Raw genomic sequence first — 20083 nt, forward strand, 5'->3', positions numbered from 1 at the left:
TATGGGATTCCAGGGAATACAACTAGGGTCAGCCACAAGCAAGAAAGTTACCCACTCACAGTGCTATCACTGTGAGGAGGTGAGGAGCAGCAGAGTCTCTCCATCTTTCTTTCTCTCTCATTTTGTGCATTATGGTTTGTAATATAGGTACTAAGAGGTCATTGTGTTTGTCAGGGTGTTCTATATTTTATCGGGAAGGTACATCTGGAGTAGTTGTTTTTGTTTATTTAACTGGGTGGTGGCTTTGGGATACGGATGTAGGTGCAGGGTCTACCACACACTTTAAAAATTAAAAAAAAAATTTCAGAAAATGCTGTTACCTTGGGCTGGAGCGATAGCACAGCGGGTAGGGCGTTTGCCTTACAAGCAGCCAACATGGCCGACCAGAGTTTGTTTCCTCCGCCCCTCTCGGAGAGCCCGGCAAGCTACCGAGAGTATTCGATATGCCAGACACAGTAACAACAAAGTCTCCAATGGAGACGTTACTGGGCCCGCTCGAGCAAATCGACGATCAACGGGATGGCCTTTACCTTTACCTTTACCTGTTACCTTAGCTGTTTAATATCCCACATCACTCAGAGTAAGAACCTCTTATTAAAATGCAGGATCTTCCTCCTCTACCAACTGACCCATAATATGCAGCACAGGATCTTTGACACACAGTCACTCAGGACAGACATAGTGGAGGTGACTATGCCCTGTGACAGATGGCAACACCTGTGTGTCCTCTCACATGTTTGTCCTAGACCAAATTTTTCTACTACTCCCTGGGTTGTACAGAAAACTTCATCAATCTCTACACAAATACCCAACTTTCTAAGCCCTTCACTTCAAGGGACTCTCTGCTTTACTCAAGTTGGGGATGAGAGATAATACTGAAAGTCATGGAGCACTTACAGAGCATGGATGAGACTCTGAGTTATATACTCAACATAGCATAACCCCGGGTACCTCCAACATGTAACCAATTGCTACGGCACTGTGCACTACAGCAGTCAGAAGAGCACTGAAGGTCTGCACCACCAGGCTCAATCCTAAAAGTTACCCCTGGATGCCACCTGCAACGCCGATGGCTGTGATCTCTTTTGAAAAGTGCAAAGCATCTGTGTGATTGGGGGGGGGGGCACATTCTTTGGCATGTTGTGACTGATAAGAGGCACATTATGAGGCACATAGTGGACGTTGTGACAATAGCAAAAAGAAAAAGATTGTGGTATTAGTGGCATGAGTTGCAATAGCCTCTGCTCAATCCTGTCACAACCCTGTGGCCATGAACACGCTCAGTGTGCCTTGTCCTGTGTCCCAGACACTCCCCCCTCCAGGTTGATAAGGTGAGTGCTACATGCCATGCTACATGCCAGGTAATGTAATCCTGTCACAGAAAAATTTGGAGCCCATGTCCATGGAGAGGGGCCATATTGTAAAGGTCCAGGTTTTTCATCCAAATCTTTACTGGAAAACAATTTTTTCTTTACGTTCCTTGCATTGGTGGATTAATCATTTCAAAGAGGGGAAGCAAAAATCAGGAAGGAAAATAAAAATAACATTCCAGGGGCATGTCCAAAACAGGCTGAGTGGTGACAATGAGTTTGTTTTATCTTTCCACACCCTACAACGTAGACAGTGTCTGATCTCCAGTTCACAGGTCAGGACTCAAATATGGAGTCAAAGGAGATCTAATGTCCTCAGGAATAGGGCCTGTGGGGCCAGAATTTCAACTGACTTGGTACAGTGATGTCCTGAAATCTCTGGTCTATGTCTGAGGGAATCGGGACAGCTCTGTCTGAGCATTTCTCTGAGCCCACATCAGTGCATGGATAGGGAAGAAACCTCCTGGGTATTCTCTGTGTACAGAGTAGAGCAGAGGGCAGGTTTCTGTCTAACTTCCCCATTAAGTCTGGATCACTGAGAAAGAACATAAAATTCCAAGATAGCACAGTAACAGACAGCCTCAACTCAGGTTGTAGACCAGAAGTGAGCAGAATCTCTGCACTGGCCGAGCCATCTTTGGGCCCAGAGAAGGTGTCTGGGGACCCCAGAACCCTGGTCCTTGTCTGAATCAGAGTTGTAGAATAAGAGATACCATGGAGGGCCCTCGGGCTTCTGTTGGTACCAAATGAAGTCACCAAGACTGAAGCTCCTGAATTTGTTCCAGGAGCTGCAGAGAGGAGCTCCTGGAATTTGTTCCAGGAGCTGCATTTGTTCCAGGAGATGAAGAGAGGGCCAGTGGCTGAGTCAGCACAGACATATATGCTAGACAAGACTGAACCACTTGAAACTCAACACCAGACTTAGACACCGACTATGTGCTTACTCTGAGTGAACCATCCCTTCCTTTACAGTGTCAGAGGAACATAAGGAGGACAGGGATCCAACCCATCCTGCACATTGACCCTCAGAGACCCTGACCTGAGGCTGGGCTGATACAGGTATATCTTGTCTCCAACAGGGCCATTGAGGAAGAGGGGCTGTTCATACAAATTTGTTTCCCATCTTGGAGATCTCTCTGCTTCACCCTGAGGACCATCTGCATTCTGCTCCTCTTTTACTTTCTTTCTATCTTTCCTTTTTTGGTTATATTTATTATTTTATTCACTTTGATTTACAATTGTGACAATTGGAGGGTGTCAGGCAAAAGCACATTCCAACATTGCACTTCCAGCAGAGTGTCAGCTCCCCTCCATTTCTCTGGTTCTCTCCCCAACAACTATCTATCACCCCATCTCAACAGTGATATGCTTCCTGATTAAGACATGCATTTTCTGTTACCTTTTAGCACAGCGGGTAGGGCGTTCGCCTTACACGCGGCCAACATGGCCGACCCGAGTTCGATTCCTCCGCCCCTCTCGGAGAGCCCGGCAAGCTACCGAGAGTATTCGATATGCCAGACACAGTAACAACAAAGTCTCCAATGGAGACGTTACTGGGCCCGCTCGAGCAAATCAACGATCAACGGGGGGGCCTTTACCTTTACCTTTACAATTTATGTTACATACTTCCTATACTTTATAAAACCCACATTTGAATGTGGTATCTGTGTATCTGTCCCTCTTAAGAAAGAAGGGAACACCAAGTAAAGGATGTTTGGAGGATTCGCTTGGGATGCGAGATGCATGCTGAAAGTAGCCTATAGACCAAACACGATGGCCATTCAATACCTCCATTGCAAACCACAACACCCTAAAGGAAAGAGAGAGCAAAAGGGAACGCCCTTCCACAAAGGCGGGGCGGGGTGGGGGGTGGAGTGGGGTGTGGGAGGGCTACTGGGATCATTGGTGGTAGACAATGGGCACTGATAGAGGGATGGGTACTTGATCATTGTATAACTGAAACCCAAAAACGAAAGTTTGTAAGTCTACAACTGTACCTCTTGGTTTTTCACTAATAAAAAGAAAAGGAAAGAAAGGAAAGGAAAGGAAAGGAAAGGAAAGGAAAGGAAAGGAAAGGAAAGGAAAGGAAAGGAAAGGAAAAAAGAAAAGAAAAGAAAAGAAAAGAAAAGAAAAGAAAAGAAAAGAAAGTTCCAGATGCTCTTCAGAGAAGAGCTGAAAATGAGCCTCAGATTTACCCATAGGACTGATTAAGAAGAAACACCTGGAAACTTAACAGTGACCTAAGCAGAAGCTTCTGCCCAGTCAGAGGCAGCACAGCTGCTGAATTCCCTGTCAGCCACACAAGCACCAGACAGAGACCAGGAAGATGGGTGGGGTTAGGATTGTTCACAGGGGGGGCCTGTGTCCTAGTGCCCTAGGGTAACTAATACGATGTGTCCTAGTGCCCTAGGGTAACTAATATCAATAAACAGGGTAACTGATATCTTTTTCCAATAAGATCATCCCAATTTATAAGCATCTTAATCACTTAACTTTCCGTTAGTCATTGATTTGCTCCAGCAGGCGCCAGTAACGTCTCCATTTGTCCCTGTTGCGTGCTAGTGTGGCCCAATGGGGTCTGTTCGCTCTAGGAACATGAAGAGCCTCAAACCGATCATTCATGATCTTGATGAAGAAGTCTGACCATCTAGTAGGTGGGCAGCCACGTGGTCTTTTGACATCCTGTGGAATCCAGTCGGTAACAGCTCTAGCCCAGCGGTCGTCTTTAAATCTCATTACGTGACCAGCCCATCTGATTTTTGACACCTTGGCAAACGAGACAGTGTCCCTGATTCTTGATCGTCGACGGATGTCGGAACTCCGGATTCTTTCTCTCATTTGAGTGAAACGTGATATTCCAAGCATAGCTCTTTCAATTCCTCTTTGGGAGACCCGAATAGCGTACTCATCCTGTTTGCATAGGGCCCAGGTCTCTGAGGCATATGTTAATGCAGGAAGAACAGTGGAATCTAAGAGATCATTGAGGGTGATTTTAATGCCAAGATAGGACCGAGAAGATCAGCTTAAGAACTTCACATCAGGACTCATGGCCTAGAATGGAACGAACAGGGTGAGAGACTATCTGAGTTCAACATGTCGACCAAGACCATCCATGGTAACTCACAGTTCCAGAAGGCTGAATCTAAACGTTGGACTTGGGAGTCTCCCGGTGGACGATTCCACAACGAAATAGACCACATCATATTCAATCGACTGTTTTGCCTGACCAATGTCGCTATTATCCCAAATTCCGAATGGGATCGGACCACCATCTCCTTCGTGCAAAATTCTACTTCACAGAGTGGGGAGAAAGGGCTGCAAAGTTTAAAAAGGGAACTCCCAGAACGACCACCAACTGGGAGCTCTTTGGCATTATTGCGGCAACATGGGAAGATGCCATTGTTGACAACATTGACAAGGAATACGATCGACTGATTCAGCACCTCCATGATTGTGCAAGGAACACCAAGAGAAAGATAGCCACAAAAAAAGCCTGTTATGAAAACTCTTAAGCTAATTCGCCAGCGTGGTTTGGCGCATGCCTCAGGCAATCGCAAGCTAACATCCGAGATCGCAAATATGCGATCAAGGAAGACCTCAAAGAGAGAAGAGCAGAAGTACTGGTAGATGCGGCAGAAGCCGGGAAAAGTATTCGTAACGCCCGCCTGTCCTTCGCCAACTACAAGACCAAGATGACTGCCCTCCGACGTCCTGATGGATCTATCACATCCTCCAGAACGGCAGTGGAGAAGATTATCCATGACTTCTACTCAAATCTCTTCAATAGCCATGTCCACTTGCCGACATACCAAATTCCACAACATGGATATGTCGTTCCCAATGTTCTCCCTTCCGAAATCCGACACGCCATTTCGTCAGTAAAGAAATGAACAGCACCTGGCCCAGACAAGGTCAGACCTGAACACCTGAAGAACCTGCCGTCAGTACTCATCATTACACTGGCTGGGCTCTTCCACACACTACCTGTCTGAATGCAAGGTTCCGCCCAGTGGAAAACCAGCATGACTGTACTTCTGTTCAAGAAGGGAGACATCCATGACATTGGCAACTATTGCCCGATCTGCCTATTGTCTGTCATCTACAAGTTGTTCACTTGAGTCATCCTAAATAGGATTGGCAGAACACTAGATGAAGGACCACCATGCGAGCAAGCCGGGTTCCACAGAGGATTCAGCACCATCGACCATATCCACACGATAACCAAGCTCATTGAGGTTTCTCGGGAGTTCAAGATGCCGCTCTGTCTAACGTTCATTGATTTAAAGAAAGCCCTTGATTCTGTTGAGACAGAAGCGTTCATTGAAGCCCTAGCAAATCAGGGCATTCAAGAGCTGTATTATGGATTCACTGCCAGGATCTCATAGATGGCATTACTGTATCACTGTATCACTGTCATCCTGTTTTCATTGTTTTTCTTGAGCGGGAGCCAGTAACGTCTCTATTTGTCCCAGCCCTGAGATTTTAGCAGCCTCTCCTTACTCATCTTTCCCAATGCTGCCGTATAGGAGGCTCTTTCTGGGTCAAGAGAATGAGACCCATTATTGTTACTGTTTTTGGCAGGTGGCTTGCCAGGCTCTGGCATGAGGGTGGGATACTCTCAGTAGCTTGCCGGGCTCTCCAATATATATATATATATATATATATATATATATATATATATATATATATATTTCCCTCTATAATTTGTTTTCTACTGTCTGAACCCCATAAAATATGGTGTGGTAATTATGGAAAATTAAGTTTTAATTAAATACAAATTTTAAATTAAGCATCATGATTTGCTTTTGCTATTGTTTTCAGACTAGATTTTTAGGTTCAATCATGAATCACGACCATCCTGTTATTCGTCGATTCCTCGAGCAGGACCCAGTAACGTCTCCTTCATCCTAGGCCTGAGATTTTTAAGAAAGTGCTATATTCAAGGCTCTTTAGGAGAATGAGCCCCATCATTGTTACTGGTATTTGGCATATTGGGTACGCCACGGGGAGTTTGCCAGACTCTGCCGTGTGGGCAAGTTACATTCGGTAGCCTGCCAGTTTATCCAAAGTAGGAATGAGATAATAAGAGGTCATAATAAGATGTCGCGTGGCGGCCACGCGTTTCCGGGGGCTGGGTTTTATAGTCTCTGAGTCTTGGCCGTTGATGGGATTACACAGCGCCAGGGGGCCAGTTGGTGGATGTGAACCCCGCCTACTGGAATTCGGAGGATCTGGGTGGAGGATGCTCAGCTCCGACCCGAGTAGGCTTGGAGATCTCAGCCTCGGGACCCCCTTGCCTTTTTTCCTCTGCCGATACCTTTATGTGTGCATAGAGCCTGCACGGCAGAGCCTGGCAAGCTCCCCGTGACGTATTGGATACGTATTGGATAAGTCTCCAATGGAGACGTTACTGGGCCCGCTCGAGCAAATCGATGATCAACGGGAGGGCCTTTACTTTACTTTACAGCGGGTAGGGCATTCGCCTTACAAGCGGCCAACATGGCCGACCCGAGTTCGATTCCTCCGCCCCTCTCAGAGAGCCCGGCAAGCTACCAAGAGTATTCAATATGCCAGACACAGTAACAACAAAGTCTCCAATGGAGACGTTACTGGGCCCGCTCGAGCAAATCGATGATCAACGGGAGGGCCTTTACCTTTACCTTACTTACTAGAGTGGTCTCAGCATGGTGGTGGCTGGTTCTGGAGGTCTTCGGCTGCCAGAGCCCTGGTCGGGGCGGGGAGGAAAGCTCAACCCACTCCCCTCCAAGGGGCCCCAGAGAGGACAGCCAGGCGGGGGGCAGGAGACTGCACTGTTCTCTTCTGGGAGCTGGATTTTATAGTCTCTGAATATTTAGGTTCAAATCACACCTATATTTTCCTGAGTAAATTTATGAGTAATGTTAATTATTCACAATTGGAGTTATCAAGTTTTAATGCTAGTCTTGAAAGAAATCTTTGGGGACTGGAGCAATAGCACAGTAGGTAGGGAATTTGCCTTGCACACAGCCAACCCAGGTTTGATTCCCAGCATCCCATATATTCCCCCAAGCACTGCCAGGAGTAATTCCTGAGTGTAGAGCTAGGAGTAACCCCTGTGCATCTGTGGTTGTGACCCAAAAATAAAAAACAATCTTTGGTAAGAACATCAGTACATGCCCAGATATCACTTTGAATCAGCTGTTTTCTTCTCACCCTTCCTCAGGTCCTGTGTTCTGGGAAGAAAGGCATATATACAGGATATTTTTTTCAAATCTCATTTAGACACTGGTCAATAATGCAAGTAAAGTATCAAAGCTGCTGTCAATGCTTCTATTTTTTAATAATCAACCTGTCCCTAAGTGAGTCCGGAACTGGGCCGCACTGCCTAAGCTGGATCCAGAAAATCTGAGAGATCCCAAAGGATCCATGTGCTGCTTCTGCGTCAGGCTCTCAAGGAGCTAGTCCAGAGATCATTGCAACCAAGCTGCTCTCAGGATGTGAACACAGCTGAATGTGACCACTGCTCCCTGGGACTTGATCACTGAGGATGGCTTGAGAACTGGGAAGGGACGAGAGAAGAAGAGTCAAGTTAGATGGAATAGACCAGAGGTGAGCTAAGACTTACCCACAGAACCTTCTGCCAGAGCTGGGCTGCTCTGACCTCTGTAGAGAATAAGAGGAAGAAGACAAGGGGCTCAGGTCACAGTGCCGTGCTCAAGAGTCTGGGTCCAGAGACCCCCACAGGGACCCTGAAGTCTCCTCAGTCTTCATTATTTCCTTTCAATTCCATTAGCAGATAAGTTCCTACATTCCCAGCTTTTACACCTGCATATGCCCTTGGTTCTAGACAATGTCTTTGTGACAGAGAGGAAGCTAGAAAGGAAGGTACAGTCACCTGCACCAGTCCAGATGGTATAAAGCAGTCCTAATCTGGGAAAGTGGGCTGGAGAAATAGCACAGTGGGTAGGGTGTTTGCCTTGAACGTGGGCGACATGGCCGACCTGAGTTTGATTCCTCTGCCCTTCGAGTATCTTGCCCGCATGGCAAAGCCTGGCAAGCTACCCGTGAGGTATTCAATTTGCCAAACACAGTAACAAGTCTCACAATGTTACTGGGCCCGCTCAAGCAATCTATGAACAACGGGAGGACAGTGACAGTGACAGTGAATCTGGGAATGCACATCCTCAAGACTAGATATCTGTAGCTCCATCACAGCACAGTTCAGGAAATTGATTGTTTGCTCAACCTCCCTCCACTGTTAGCCCCAGGTGGTTGGGCTACTCACATTCAGTCTCCAACACAGCCCAGAGCACCTCATGCAGCTGCACATGCATGCCACATCCAGGTCACTGAGCAGTCACAACTGAGAGTCTCACAGATGCTCACTGGCATGTGATGTCAGAGATCAGGTGCCAAGGAGGTAGAGGGAAGCAAGGGGCTGCTTTTAGAACAGAGAAGGAATAATGGGATTGTGACCATTCACAGTAAATCATCAACAAATTACTGCTTTTTATTTATTATTCAAAAAGAAAACAAAGGATGGAGAATGGGCATTGGTGATGGGATGGGTACTCAATCATTGTATAACTGAAACCCAAGCACAACAACTTGTAAGTCTACAACTCTACCTCTTGGTGTTTCACTAATAAAACAAACACACAAAAAATTTTTTTGAACTTGAGTTTATCCAATATTATTCTGTAATTTTCTTTTGTGTGGATTATGTCATTTTTTGGTTTTAGTATCAGGATAATGTTGATCTCCTAAAATTTGTTTGGGGGACCAGAGCAATAGTATAACCAACCGGTAGAGTATTTGCCTTGCATATGGACAACCCATGTTTGATCTTTGACATGTATCCCAAGAGCCACCTGGAATAATTCCTGAGTGCAGTCAGGAGTAACCCCTGAGCACCACTGGGTGTGGCCCCAAAAGAAACAAAAATTTTGTTTGGTAGTATTCCCTCTTAAGTTTGGAGGGAGTTTAAGAAGATAGTTATAACTTATTTTCTAGGGTGTTACAACTCAGTAGTAAAATAATATTTTCTGGGCTGGAGCGATAGCACAGCGGGTAGGGCGTTCGCCTTGCACGCAGCCAACATGGCCGACCCGAGTTCGATTCCTCCGCCCCTTCGGAGAGCCCGGCAAGCTACCGAGAGTTTTCGATATGCCAGACACAGTAACAACAAAGTCTCCAATGGAGATGTTACTGGGCCCGCTCGAGCATTCATGAAATAATGTTTTGTTGTTTTGTTGCGTAAGTCTTCCACCTCTTCAGTAAATTCTGAGGTACTTGATTTTCTGAGGCACAGTTGTGAATAAGATTGTGTTTTAAATATCTGTTTTCTCTTTTATTATTTGTGTATAGGAAAGCAATGGACTTTTGTGTATTAATTTTATATCCTGATACTTTACTGAAAATGAAAATACATTACCTGCTCATGAATTAAAAGAATTAACATCATTAAAATGACAATACCCCCTAACCCCCCAAAAAAGAAAACACAGGATAATTTGTTACCAGGTCAGTTGCACTCATAATTCTTCCTCACACCAATGAGCAGCGAGCCAACCTTCACCACTGTTCAGGAGGCAGCTTCAAGTCATTCATTTTTTTCAAAGTAGATCTTTGGTTTCCCATTTTGAATGGAAGCACCCTAACTTCTGCCCACTTCCCTATCAATTCTGCCTCAGTTTAACCTCTCAGGACATTCCCTAAAAGTACTGTCACTGTGGTCTCTTGTGTTTGTTTGCTTCTGTTGTACATTTTAAGCTCTCATCAGTGTCCTGTATCAATTCTGGTTAGGAAAATAGTTCCAAGATATTCCAGTGCATTGTATAAAGATTGAAAACAAGGACTGAAGAGATAGTACAGCAGGTAGAGAAGTTGTCTTGCACACACCTGACCCAGGTTCAATGCTCAGCATCCTACATAGTCCCTGAGCACAGCCAGGAGGGATTCCTGAGGGCAGAAGGGCCAGGAGTAACCCCTGAGCACCACCAGGTGTTCCCTGCCCCTCCCAAAAGGTGAAAACATTGAACACACATCTAATCTAATTAAAAATTGTGCAAAAACCTAGTTGCATATGTTGCCATTATCTCACCTCATTTAGGTTACTCAACCATCAATGTGGTCATTCAAATTCAGTTACTGTTTTGGCTGAAAAAGTGTAAACAGAAACTCAAGGGGATCGTGCATCTTGCCTTTTCTTGGTCTGAAGTATATAAACAAGTTACAAGCTAAGGATTCCTATAAGTTTAGAACTGGCTCTACAAATCAGTGGATTCAGTCAGGGACAATTTTTCCCCCCAGAAAAGAGCATTTGGACATCTGGAGTTAATTTTGTTGTGACAATTGGGGAAAGGTGACCCTATCATCTAGATTGTAGAGGCTATGGTGGCTACAAAAGTTTTCACACCATTACAAAATAGCAGCAATTTCATATCAGAAAGGCTTTTAAACTACTTCTGCTTCAACGGTTAGTAGAAAGGGAAATAAAGATCAATTAAAACAGGATGTAAAAGTGTTTATTCCTCCCTTTAAATGTGTGCAAACCACTGAGTCCAAAAAAAGTTTAAAAAATAAGAATAACTAAAAACACACCAATAAAGTGTTTTTTCTGTTGGTTTGGTTGCTTTTTAGTTCTGTGATTTCCAGGGATAAAACACAGGGCTTTGCATATGCAAAGATTGTGCTGAAAATGATCTATATCTCACCAAGAGATATTTGATATTTGATATTTTGATGTATTTTGATTTTTTCAAATATTTGATACTTTGAAAAGTAAATGTAGAAAAGTATGAACAGACAACTGAATCCTTAGAATTCAGCAGAGCATAGGGGAGAGCAACCATTCCTAACAGAGCTGAGTTGACGGAGCAGGGGGGGTCTGGTGAATTTTAGTCTCACTTCCCCATGTGTCTGGAGCACTGAGTGTTCATTGCTATCATCACCTAACAATAATAGTCAGCCTCATCCTCAGGCTGCACCCCAGTTATAGTCAGCGGCAGCGTTGGAGGAACTCTTGATGGACCCAGAAGACCTATGGGAACCCCAGAGGGTGTCCCAATGTCATTATAGATCACGTTTGGGGGGCACTCCCGGGGCACTTACACATAATTAGACCCAATGTTTCCACTGCTTCGGGTACAAGAGATGGAGACATTCTCCTTTGGGGACCCCGACACAGAGGGGATCTGATTCAGCACAAACTGGACCCAAGTCCCTGAAAGGAAAGACATAGAAATCAGTGAGATAGAAGTGATCCTATGATCAGGGAGGAGGGAGAGGTCATCATTAGTTGCTACTCCCCTCCCCTTCCTAAATTGAAAAATTCCCTGCAGGCATTACCTGTACAATAGGACAGGAAGGTGAGAAGCAGCAGAGTCCGGGCCAGGCTAAAGACAGCCCCACAATTTATGTCCAAGGCTTGACAGCCACACTGTGTCCTCAAGTTCTTTATAAGGCCTCCTAATCCACAAGAGTGGGAGGTTTTCATGCAAACCGTCCCCTTCCAGGAAGTTGTGCCCTACGTTCTAGCGAGTTAAAAGAGACACCACAGCGGCTGAATCTCCATCAGCAACACAGATAGCAGAGCCCTATCCTGAGTGAGGCTAGGTACCAAAGTACCTAGTACATAGCACATAGGTTCACGGGGAGGAGCCCCACTCTGAAAACCATAATGACGATCCAGAACGCCCCTTGCAGCCCGTTGGTCAAATTTCGGTCTTATTAGAAATGTGCGGGGGGGTGGGGGGGGAGGTGTATCTCAGTTTGTCAGAACACAAAACTCCGTGGATCGGGTGTCCTAGTGCCCTAGATAATGATTTTTAGGGCTGGAGTGATAGCACAGTGGGTAGGACGTTTACCTTCCACGCCGCCGACACAGGTTTGATTCCTCTGTCCCTCTCGGAGAGCACGGCAAGCAAATGAGAGTATCCCGCCTGCACAGCAGAGCCTGGTAAGCTACCGGTGATGTATTCAGTATGCCAAAAACAGTAACAACAAGTCTCACAATGGAGAAGTTACTGGTGCCCACTCGAACAAATTGATAAACAATGGGACAAGAGTGCTACAGATTGATTTTTAGACAATATAGATGGGGAAAAATATGACTTCCACACAATGTGACACAGGTTGCACTGGATGAAAATGCACAGAGTCTGAGAGAAAAGACTTCAGCACATCCATCAATAGAGGAAAGAAGACTGATTATCCAGGCCCCCAGGAGAGAGGAGGTCCTGCTAGTCGACAAGGAACTTGTCAGACTTGCACTGTGAGCCAGCAGAGCAATCTAGAGGCTATATTTTTAGAAAAAGTTGTGAGTGGTGTTCATTCATTCTGGGACCTCAAATAGTGTGGGGTCATAGGGAAGAGATGCACACCTCATATTCCTGGTCACGTATTTCTAGAAGGATTTTGTTGTAGAGTCACACCTTTACTTTGTTCTGGTCTCTCTTGTTACAGAAGTTATTGCCCCGGACATCCTAACAACTATGGATGAATCAGAACTGCATAAGGAGTCTAAAAGATGGTTTTGTCTCATTGTACTTGGGAAAAAAGTCACAGACAAGTCATTTTTAAAATGATTTTAAAGAATAGGAAACACAAAAAGATGTGCTCTTCTGTGTCTGTTGCAGCACTTTTCATGATAGTCAAAATCTGTAAACAACTCACACGTCCAAGGACAGACGACTGGATGAAGAAACTATGGTATAAAACTGGGCAATAGTTACAGAATGGGAAAGGATATTCGCTGAATACATATCAGATAAGGGGTTGATATCAAGGATATACAAAGTACTGGTTGAACTCCTCAGGAAAAAAACATCCAACAACATCAAAAAATGGGGCGACGAAATAAACAGAAACTTTCTCAAAGAAGAAATCTGAATGGCTAAAAGGCACATGAGAAAATACTCTACATCATTAATCATCAGGGAGATGCAGATCAAAACCACGGTGAGATATCACTTCACACCACAGAGACTGGCCCACATCCAAAAGAACAAAAGCAACCGGTGCTGGCACAGATGTGGTGAGAAAGGGACCGTTCTTCACTGCTGGTGGGAATGCTGGCTGAAGCCCTTCTGGAAATCAGTATGGACGATTCTCAAAAAATTAGAAATCGAGCTCCCATTTGACCCAGCAATACCACTCCTGGGAATATATCCCAGAGAGGCAAAAAAGGATAGTCAAAGTGACATCTGCACTTGTTTGTTCATTGCAGCACTCTTTACAATAGCCAGAATCTGGAAAAAACCTGAGTGCCCGAGAACAGATGACTAGTTAAAGAAACTTTGGTACATCTACACAATGGAGTACTATGTAGCTGTTAGAATAGACGAAGTCATGAAATTTACATACCAGCAGTTCTACATGAAAAGTATCATGCTAAGTGAAACGACTCAGAAAGAAAGGGATAGACATAGAAAGATTGCATTCATCTGGGGAACATAAAGTAACAAAATAGGAGACTAACACCCAAGAATGGCCGAGATTAGTTCCAGGAATTTTACTCCATGGCTTGGAGGCCAGCCACACATACTAGGGGGAAAGGGAGCTCACATAGAGAAGAGAACACCAAATAAAGGTGTTGGGAGGATCCTCCCAGCATGGGAGAAGCATGCTGAAAGTAGACTACAGACCAAACATGATTGCCACTCATTGCCTCTTTTGCAAACCACAACACCCAAAAGGAGAGAGAGAACAAAAGGGAATATCCTGCCATATGGTCCCCCAAATACCAACAAGAGTGATTCCTGAGTTCACAGCAGGAATAACCCCTGTACATTGCTGAGTGTGGCCTAAAACCAAACAAAAATAATGGGAGGGGGAATCTTGAAATTAAAAATAAAAAAGACAGACTCAGGGCAAGAGCAGTAGTACAGTGGGCAAAGCATTTGCCTTGAACACCGCTGACTTGGGTTCAATCACAGGCATCCTGTAGGTTCCCCCAAACACCATCGGGAGTAATTTCTGAGTGAAAAGCCAGGAGTAACACCTGAGCAGCATCAGGAGTGGCCCCAAATCAAACAGCAACAACAAAAACAGACTCACTTTCCCCCCTCATTTTCTCTAGTTGTTTGTTTATGGTTTTGTTTGTTTTTTATTGAATCACCATGAGATATACAGTCACAATGCTGTTCCTGGTCAGGTTTCAGTCATACAATATTCCAGCACCCATCCCTCCATTAGTGCACATTTCTCAACACCAATGCCCCCAAGTTTCCCTCCTGCATCTCCCCTGACTGTATGGCAGGCCCTTCCCTGCCTTCTCTCACTCTCCCTCTCTGTCCCTCTCTCTCCCTCTCTCTCTTTCTCTCTGTCTTTCTCCCTCTCTCTGTCTTTCTCTCCTTTGGGTCTGCAATAGAGTGATAGACTATCTTGTTAGTTTCTTTACCCATTTTCAGCACACAGTTCTTATCCAGAGTGATTATTTCCAACTATCTTTGTCACAGTGATTCCTTCTCTATCCCAAATGCTTTCTGGGAAGAAGGCAGACTCAATTTTAGTAGTGTAAAAATTAGCAAATACTTAGAAACCGATTTAGCAAAGTAATAGACATGCACTTTATGCACTTTGAAACTATAAAACACTATGAAATAATAGAAGAAAACACCATTAAACATAAAAGCATAATTTTTGCTCATGGATGGAAGGATTTGACATTGTCAAAATGACCATCCTGCCCAAAGCTATATATATATAAATATATGTATATATATAATGCAAATCCTATCAAAATTTCTGTAACAGTCTTCAAAGACCTAGAAAAACTTTTCTAAAATTTATATGGAATCATAAAATTCCACAAATGACAAAGTTTTAAAAAGAATATAAGAGAAATTGCATTAAAATGTATAGTCGAAGTGACATCTGCACTTGTTTGTTCATTGCAGCACTCTTTACAATAGCCAGAAACTGGAAGAAACCTGAATGCCCAAGAACAGATGACTGGTTAAAGAAACTTTGGTACATCTACACAATGGAGTACTATGTAGCTCTTAGAAAAGATGAAGTCATGAAATTTACATACAAGTGGTACAATATGGAAAGTATCATGCTAAGCGAAATGAGTCAGAAAGAGAGGGATAGACATAGAAAGATTGCATTCATCTGGGGGATATAAAGTAACAAAGTATGAGATTAATACCCAAGAATAGCTGAGATCAGCACCAGGAGGATTACTCCATAACTTAGAGGCCAGCCGGGTATCCTAGAGGAAAGGGCTATTCAGATAGAGAAGGGAGCACCAAATAAAGGATGTTTGGAGGATCCTCCCAGGAGGGGAGATGCATGTCGAAAGTAGACTATGGACTGAACATGTTTGCCACTCAATGCCTCTTTTGCAGACCACAACACCCAAAAGGAGAGAGAGAACACAGGGGATTGCCCTGCCACAGAGACGGGGGGATGGGGGGATGGGGGTGGGAGGGATATTATCCATGGTGGTGGAAAATGGGCACTGGTGGAGGGATGGGTATCTGATCATTGTATAATTGAAACCAAAGCACAAAAAATTGTAAATCTACAACTTTAAAAAAAATTAAATAAAATAAAGGTGAAAAAAAATAAATAAAGGGGAAAAAAAAATGACCATCCTGCCCAAAGCTATATATATATAAATATATGTATATATATAATGCAAATCCTATCAAAATTTCTGTAACAGTCTTCAAAGACCTAGAAAAACTTTTCTAAAATTTATATGGAATCATAAAATTCCACAAATGACAAAGTTTTAAAAAGAATATAAGAGAAATTGCATTAAAATGTATAGTCGAAGTGACATCTGCACTTGTTTGTTCATTGCAGCACTCTTTACAATAGCCAGAAACTGGAAGAAACCTGAATGCCCAAGAACAGATGACTGGTTAAAGAAACTTTGGTACATCTACACAATGGAGTACTATGTAGCTCTTAGAAAAGATGAAGTCATGAAATTTACATACAAGTGGTACAATATGGAAAGTATCATGCTAAGCGAAATGAGTCAGAAAGAGAGGGATAGACATAGAAAGATTGCATTCATCTGGGGGATATAAAGTAACAAAGTATGAGATTAATACCCAAGAATAGCTGAGATCAGCACCAGGAGGATTACTCCATAACTTAGAGGCCAGCCGGGTATCCTAGAGGAAAGGGCAGTTCAGATAGAGAAGGGAGCACCAGATAAAGGATGTTTGGAGGATCCTCCCAGGAGGGGAGATGCATGTCGAAAGTAGACTATGGACTGAACATGTTTGCCACTCAATGCCTCTTTTGCAGACCACAACATCCAAAAGGAGAGAGAGAACACAGGGGATTGCCCTGCCACAGAGACAGGGAGGATAGGGGGATGGGGGTGGGAGGGATATTATCCATGGTGGTGGAAAATGGGCACTGGTGGAGGGATGGGTATCTGATCATTGTATAATTGAAACCAAAGCACAAAAAATTGTAAATCTACAACTTTAAAAAAATAAAATAAAATAAAGGGAAAAAAAAGAAAAAAAAAAGAGAAATTGCATTTCCAGATTTTAAAATGTACAACAAAGTGATAGCAATCAAAACAGTGTAATACTGGAGTAAAGATAGTCTCACACAACAATAGAATAGAATTGAGAGCCCAGGCTTAAAGACTCAGATGTAGAGACCATTAACACATGACAAATGTGCTGGGTGCACAAAGTGGAGCAAGTGGTGCTGTTATCTTCCACAAATGGTGCTGGGAAAACTGGAAAACTACATGCTAAAAAAATGTGAAACTGGGTTCATATCTTAAACCATAAAGTTAATTTAAAGTGAATTATGACCTCAAGATTAGACCAGATGCCATAAAATAGAGGAAAGTAAAGGCAAATCTTCTCAGGACATGGATCTCAGAGGTTTTCTTAATGGTTTGAAGTTATTGACAAAGATTGAAAACAAATAAACAAATGGGACTGCTTCAAACTAAAAGGCTTTTGTGAAAAAAGAAACCTCATTTACTGATGGTGGAAATGCTATTCTGTTCAACATCTATGGTAAACAGTATGCAGAGTGCCCCAAAATTTAAAAAAACACATTTATATGACTCAGCTATTCTGTCATATTTATATGACTCAGAAATTCTTGTTATTTATCCCAAGAACATAAAAAAATTAATTAAAAATACATAAACATACCACTAAGCTCTTTGGAGTACAAGCCAAATACCTAATCACTTATGAATTTAAAAAGCTGTGGTGTAGTATACATCTAAAGGAAAGGATGGAATTTTTAAGCTTGCTGCAATTTGGATGGAATTGGAGGGTGTCATCCTAAGTGATATAGGTCAGAAGATAAAGACCAGATGATCATATGATGAGTATAAAGAAACAAAGAAAGGTATTAGACAATTTCCAGTAGAAATAAATCCTGAGACATGATCAATAGAACTGGGAACTTAGGGATTGAGGAAAGAGGGGAAAGAACTGTGGGATAATGTTGGTTGGATATTGAAATAATTGTGGATTAATGGGTATAGGGCTCTGCAATAAAATAACCCCTTTGGTACCATTATAAATTATAATACCCCCCAAAACTTTCAAGGAAATTACACACACAATGTAATACTACTCAGCTACAAGATAAGTGAAATCTTGCATTTTGCCTCATCCTGCATGGAATTTGATGTTATGCAAAGTGAGTCAGAAGAACAAATACTGGATGAACTCATTCATATAAGGAGTGTAAAGGAAAAAATGCAAGGGAATATATCGTGGTCAATGAAAACAAATCCTGAAATTTTCTAGTGATGGGGAGAGTGGGCCATACCTGGCCCAGGGCTCAGAATTTATTACTGGATTTGTGCTCAGGGATCATTCCTGGTGGACCTCTGGGAACCTTGTGGGGTGTCAGGGACAAAACCCCAATAAGCCTCTGCAAGGCAATGTACTACTCATTGTAATATATCTCTAAGCCCCTAACCCCTGAAGTTCTTTCAGTAGAATATTTATCAAGTGGGGTGCCAGTAAGATGTTGGGTGCAGGTGAGAAGAAACTAACAGAAAAGAGTGGAGAGATATTAGCACTATCATTGTGAATGTGGCAAATTAACATTGTATGCCAAAACATTAATTATTTAATAAAGTAAAACTGAAATAATTTATTTTGTATTGCTTGTTAAGAATAAACTGCTGGAAATGCTCCAAAAAACTTCCTTAGAGGAGAGTGTGTGCAGATTCTTGTATTTTATCCAAGGGTCATTAAGCTTTTCTATAAGAGATTACTCATATATTGTTAAGGGCTGAGCCTTGTGTATGCATCTGTGTGTATAAAAATATATTTCCCTCTAAGATTGGATGCCTTCTACTTTAAACCCCATCAAATGTGGTGTGCTACTCTTGGAGTATGAGTAGTGTGAGGTATGAGATGACACATGGCCATAAATGCAGCCATCTGGTCCAGGGATAGGTTTTGTCATGGGTGAGACTTGGCCCAAGCATGTGGAGAGTGGCCATGATCAGGGCAGTGGTTGGGTTCTGGAGATTTTCAGCTACTGAAGCTAGGTCCCATGGGGTATCGAGGGGCCTCAGCTGCCCCCACCAGGGTGTGCCGAATAAAACAGTCTGGCATGGAGTCTGGCCACATGGCTATGGCATGTCATTCTATGCTCTCTTGTTAGAGATAAGGACAATGAGTCAAAGTTTTATTTCTAATTTCAGTAATATTATGAGCTCCCAATCACAAATCTTTTAGTTGTTTACCCATACTGCAGACCTCTGACCCCGTCCAGTTTATGCCTTATTCTCACCCCACATATTCAGTATACCTTGACAATTGCCATTGCTGAAGAAAGTCACCAAGATTTCCACAGAAAAGCCAGCCAGATTACCTATTCCAGAGAAACCTGGAGTTGACCTTTTCACCTCCATCTTCTTCCCTCACTATCTCCTCATGTCCCCCCCATCCTCACTCAACCTGGTGAAATCTTTCCTCTCAGGGAATATCCTCCCTCTCCACCTCCAACTGTTACCCCAATTTCCTTTTCTGTCTTCATTCTACATTTCCTGTGGACCAACACTGATCATTGCAGGGTCAGGCTCTACGAAATGCAGAGAATAGGTTTAAAGGTCCTGATTCCAAGGAGCTGTCTCTGATACTGTGACCTGCCTGACTTCGGCTGATTATTAACCCAGAGCTAATATAAGAAAAAAGCCATTCATCGCTGGGATGGGAGAAGCACCACCTGCCACCATGGCCACCACTTCAAGCCCCGACATGACGACCGAGACCCCTGGCACTCCTGAGATGTCAGAGCGCCTGAGAAATCCTGCAGACATCTCTGTCATTGTCATCTATTTCATAGTGGTGATGCTTGTTGGAATATGGGTATGTAGAAGCCAAGTCGGGCTTTTTGGGTAAGCAAAATTTGAGGATTAGAGGGTGAAGGATGATGCGAAGGTGAAAAAACACTAACAGCCATAGTGTGTCCTCTCCAGATCATTTTCTTGTGTCATAATGACTACATGTTCAACTTATCCTCCTAACAACCCCATTGTTTGAAAAGAGAGAGTAGGAACTTCAGACTTATTTGGTTCAGTATCTTTAGCCCTGGGAATAATGAATAAAGATGTTATTAGCTCACTTCTGTCATTTCCCTTTGTTTCATTTCTACCTGAGAGGTCTGAAAGCTTTAAATTCATTTCTTTCTTTTAAACGCATGTGAGGCTACCATTTTTCCCAAGCCAGCTTTAGCTTTCATAAATGAAAGATTTGTTTTCATAAATA

At 43.2% G+C, this 20083-nt stretch overlaps 1 protein-coding gene across 2 annotated transcripts in view; it reads left to right on the forward strand.

Annotated features, from left to right (window-relative positions):
* The first annotated feature begins 19549 nt into the window (after positions 1–19549).
* Positions 19550–20083, forward strand: part of LOC130025776 (solute carrier family 5 member 4) — a 38459-nt gene continuing 37925 nt past the window's right edge. The window contains exon 1 of one of the 2 annotated variants that reach the window (XM_056116586.1): positions 19550–19684. In XM_056116586.1, the coding sequence (XP_055972561.1) occupies positions 19550–19684 (135 nt within the window). The remainder of the gene's footprint in view (positions 19685–20083) is intronic. The other variant, XM_056116587.1, reaches the window with a different exon arrangement.

This window comes from Sorex fumeus, unplaced genomic scaffold (genome assembly GCF_029834395.1).
Source record: "Sorex fumeus unplaced genomic scaffold, SorFum_2.1 ptg000032l, whole genome shotgun sequence".
Lineage (NCBI taxonomy): Eukaryota > Metazoa > Chordata > Mammalia > Eulipotyphla > Soricidae > Sorex > Sorex fumeus.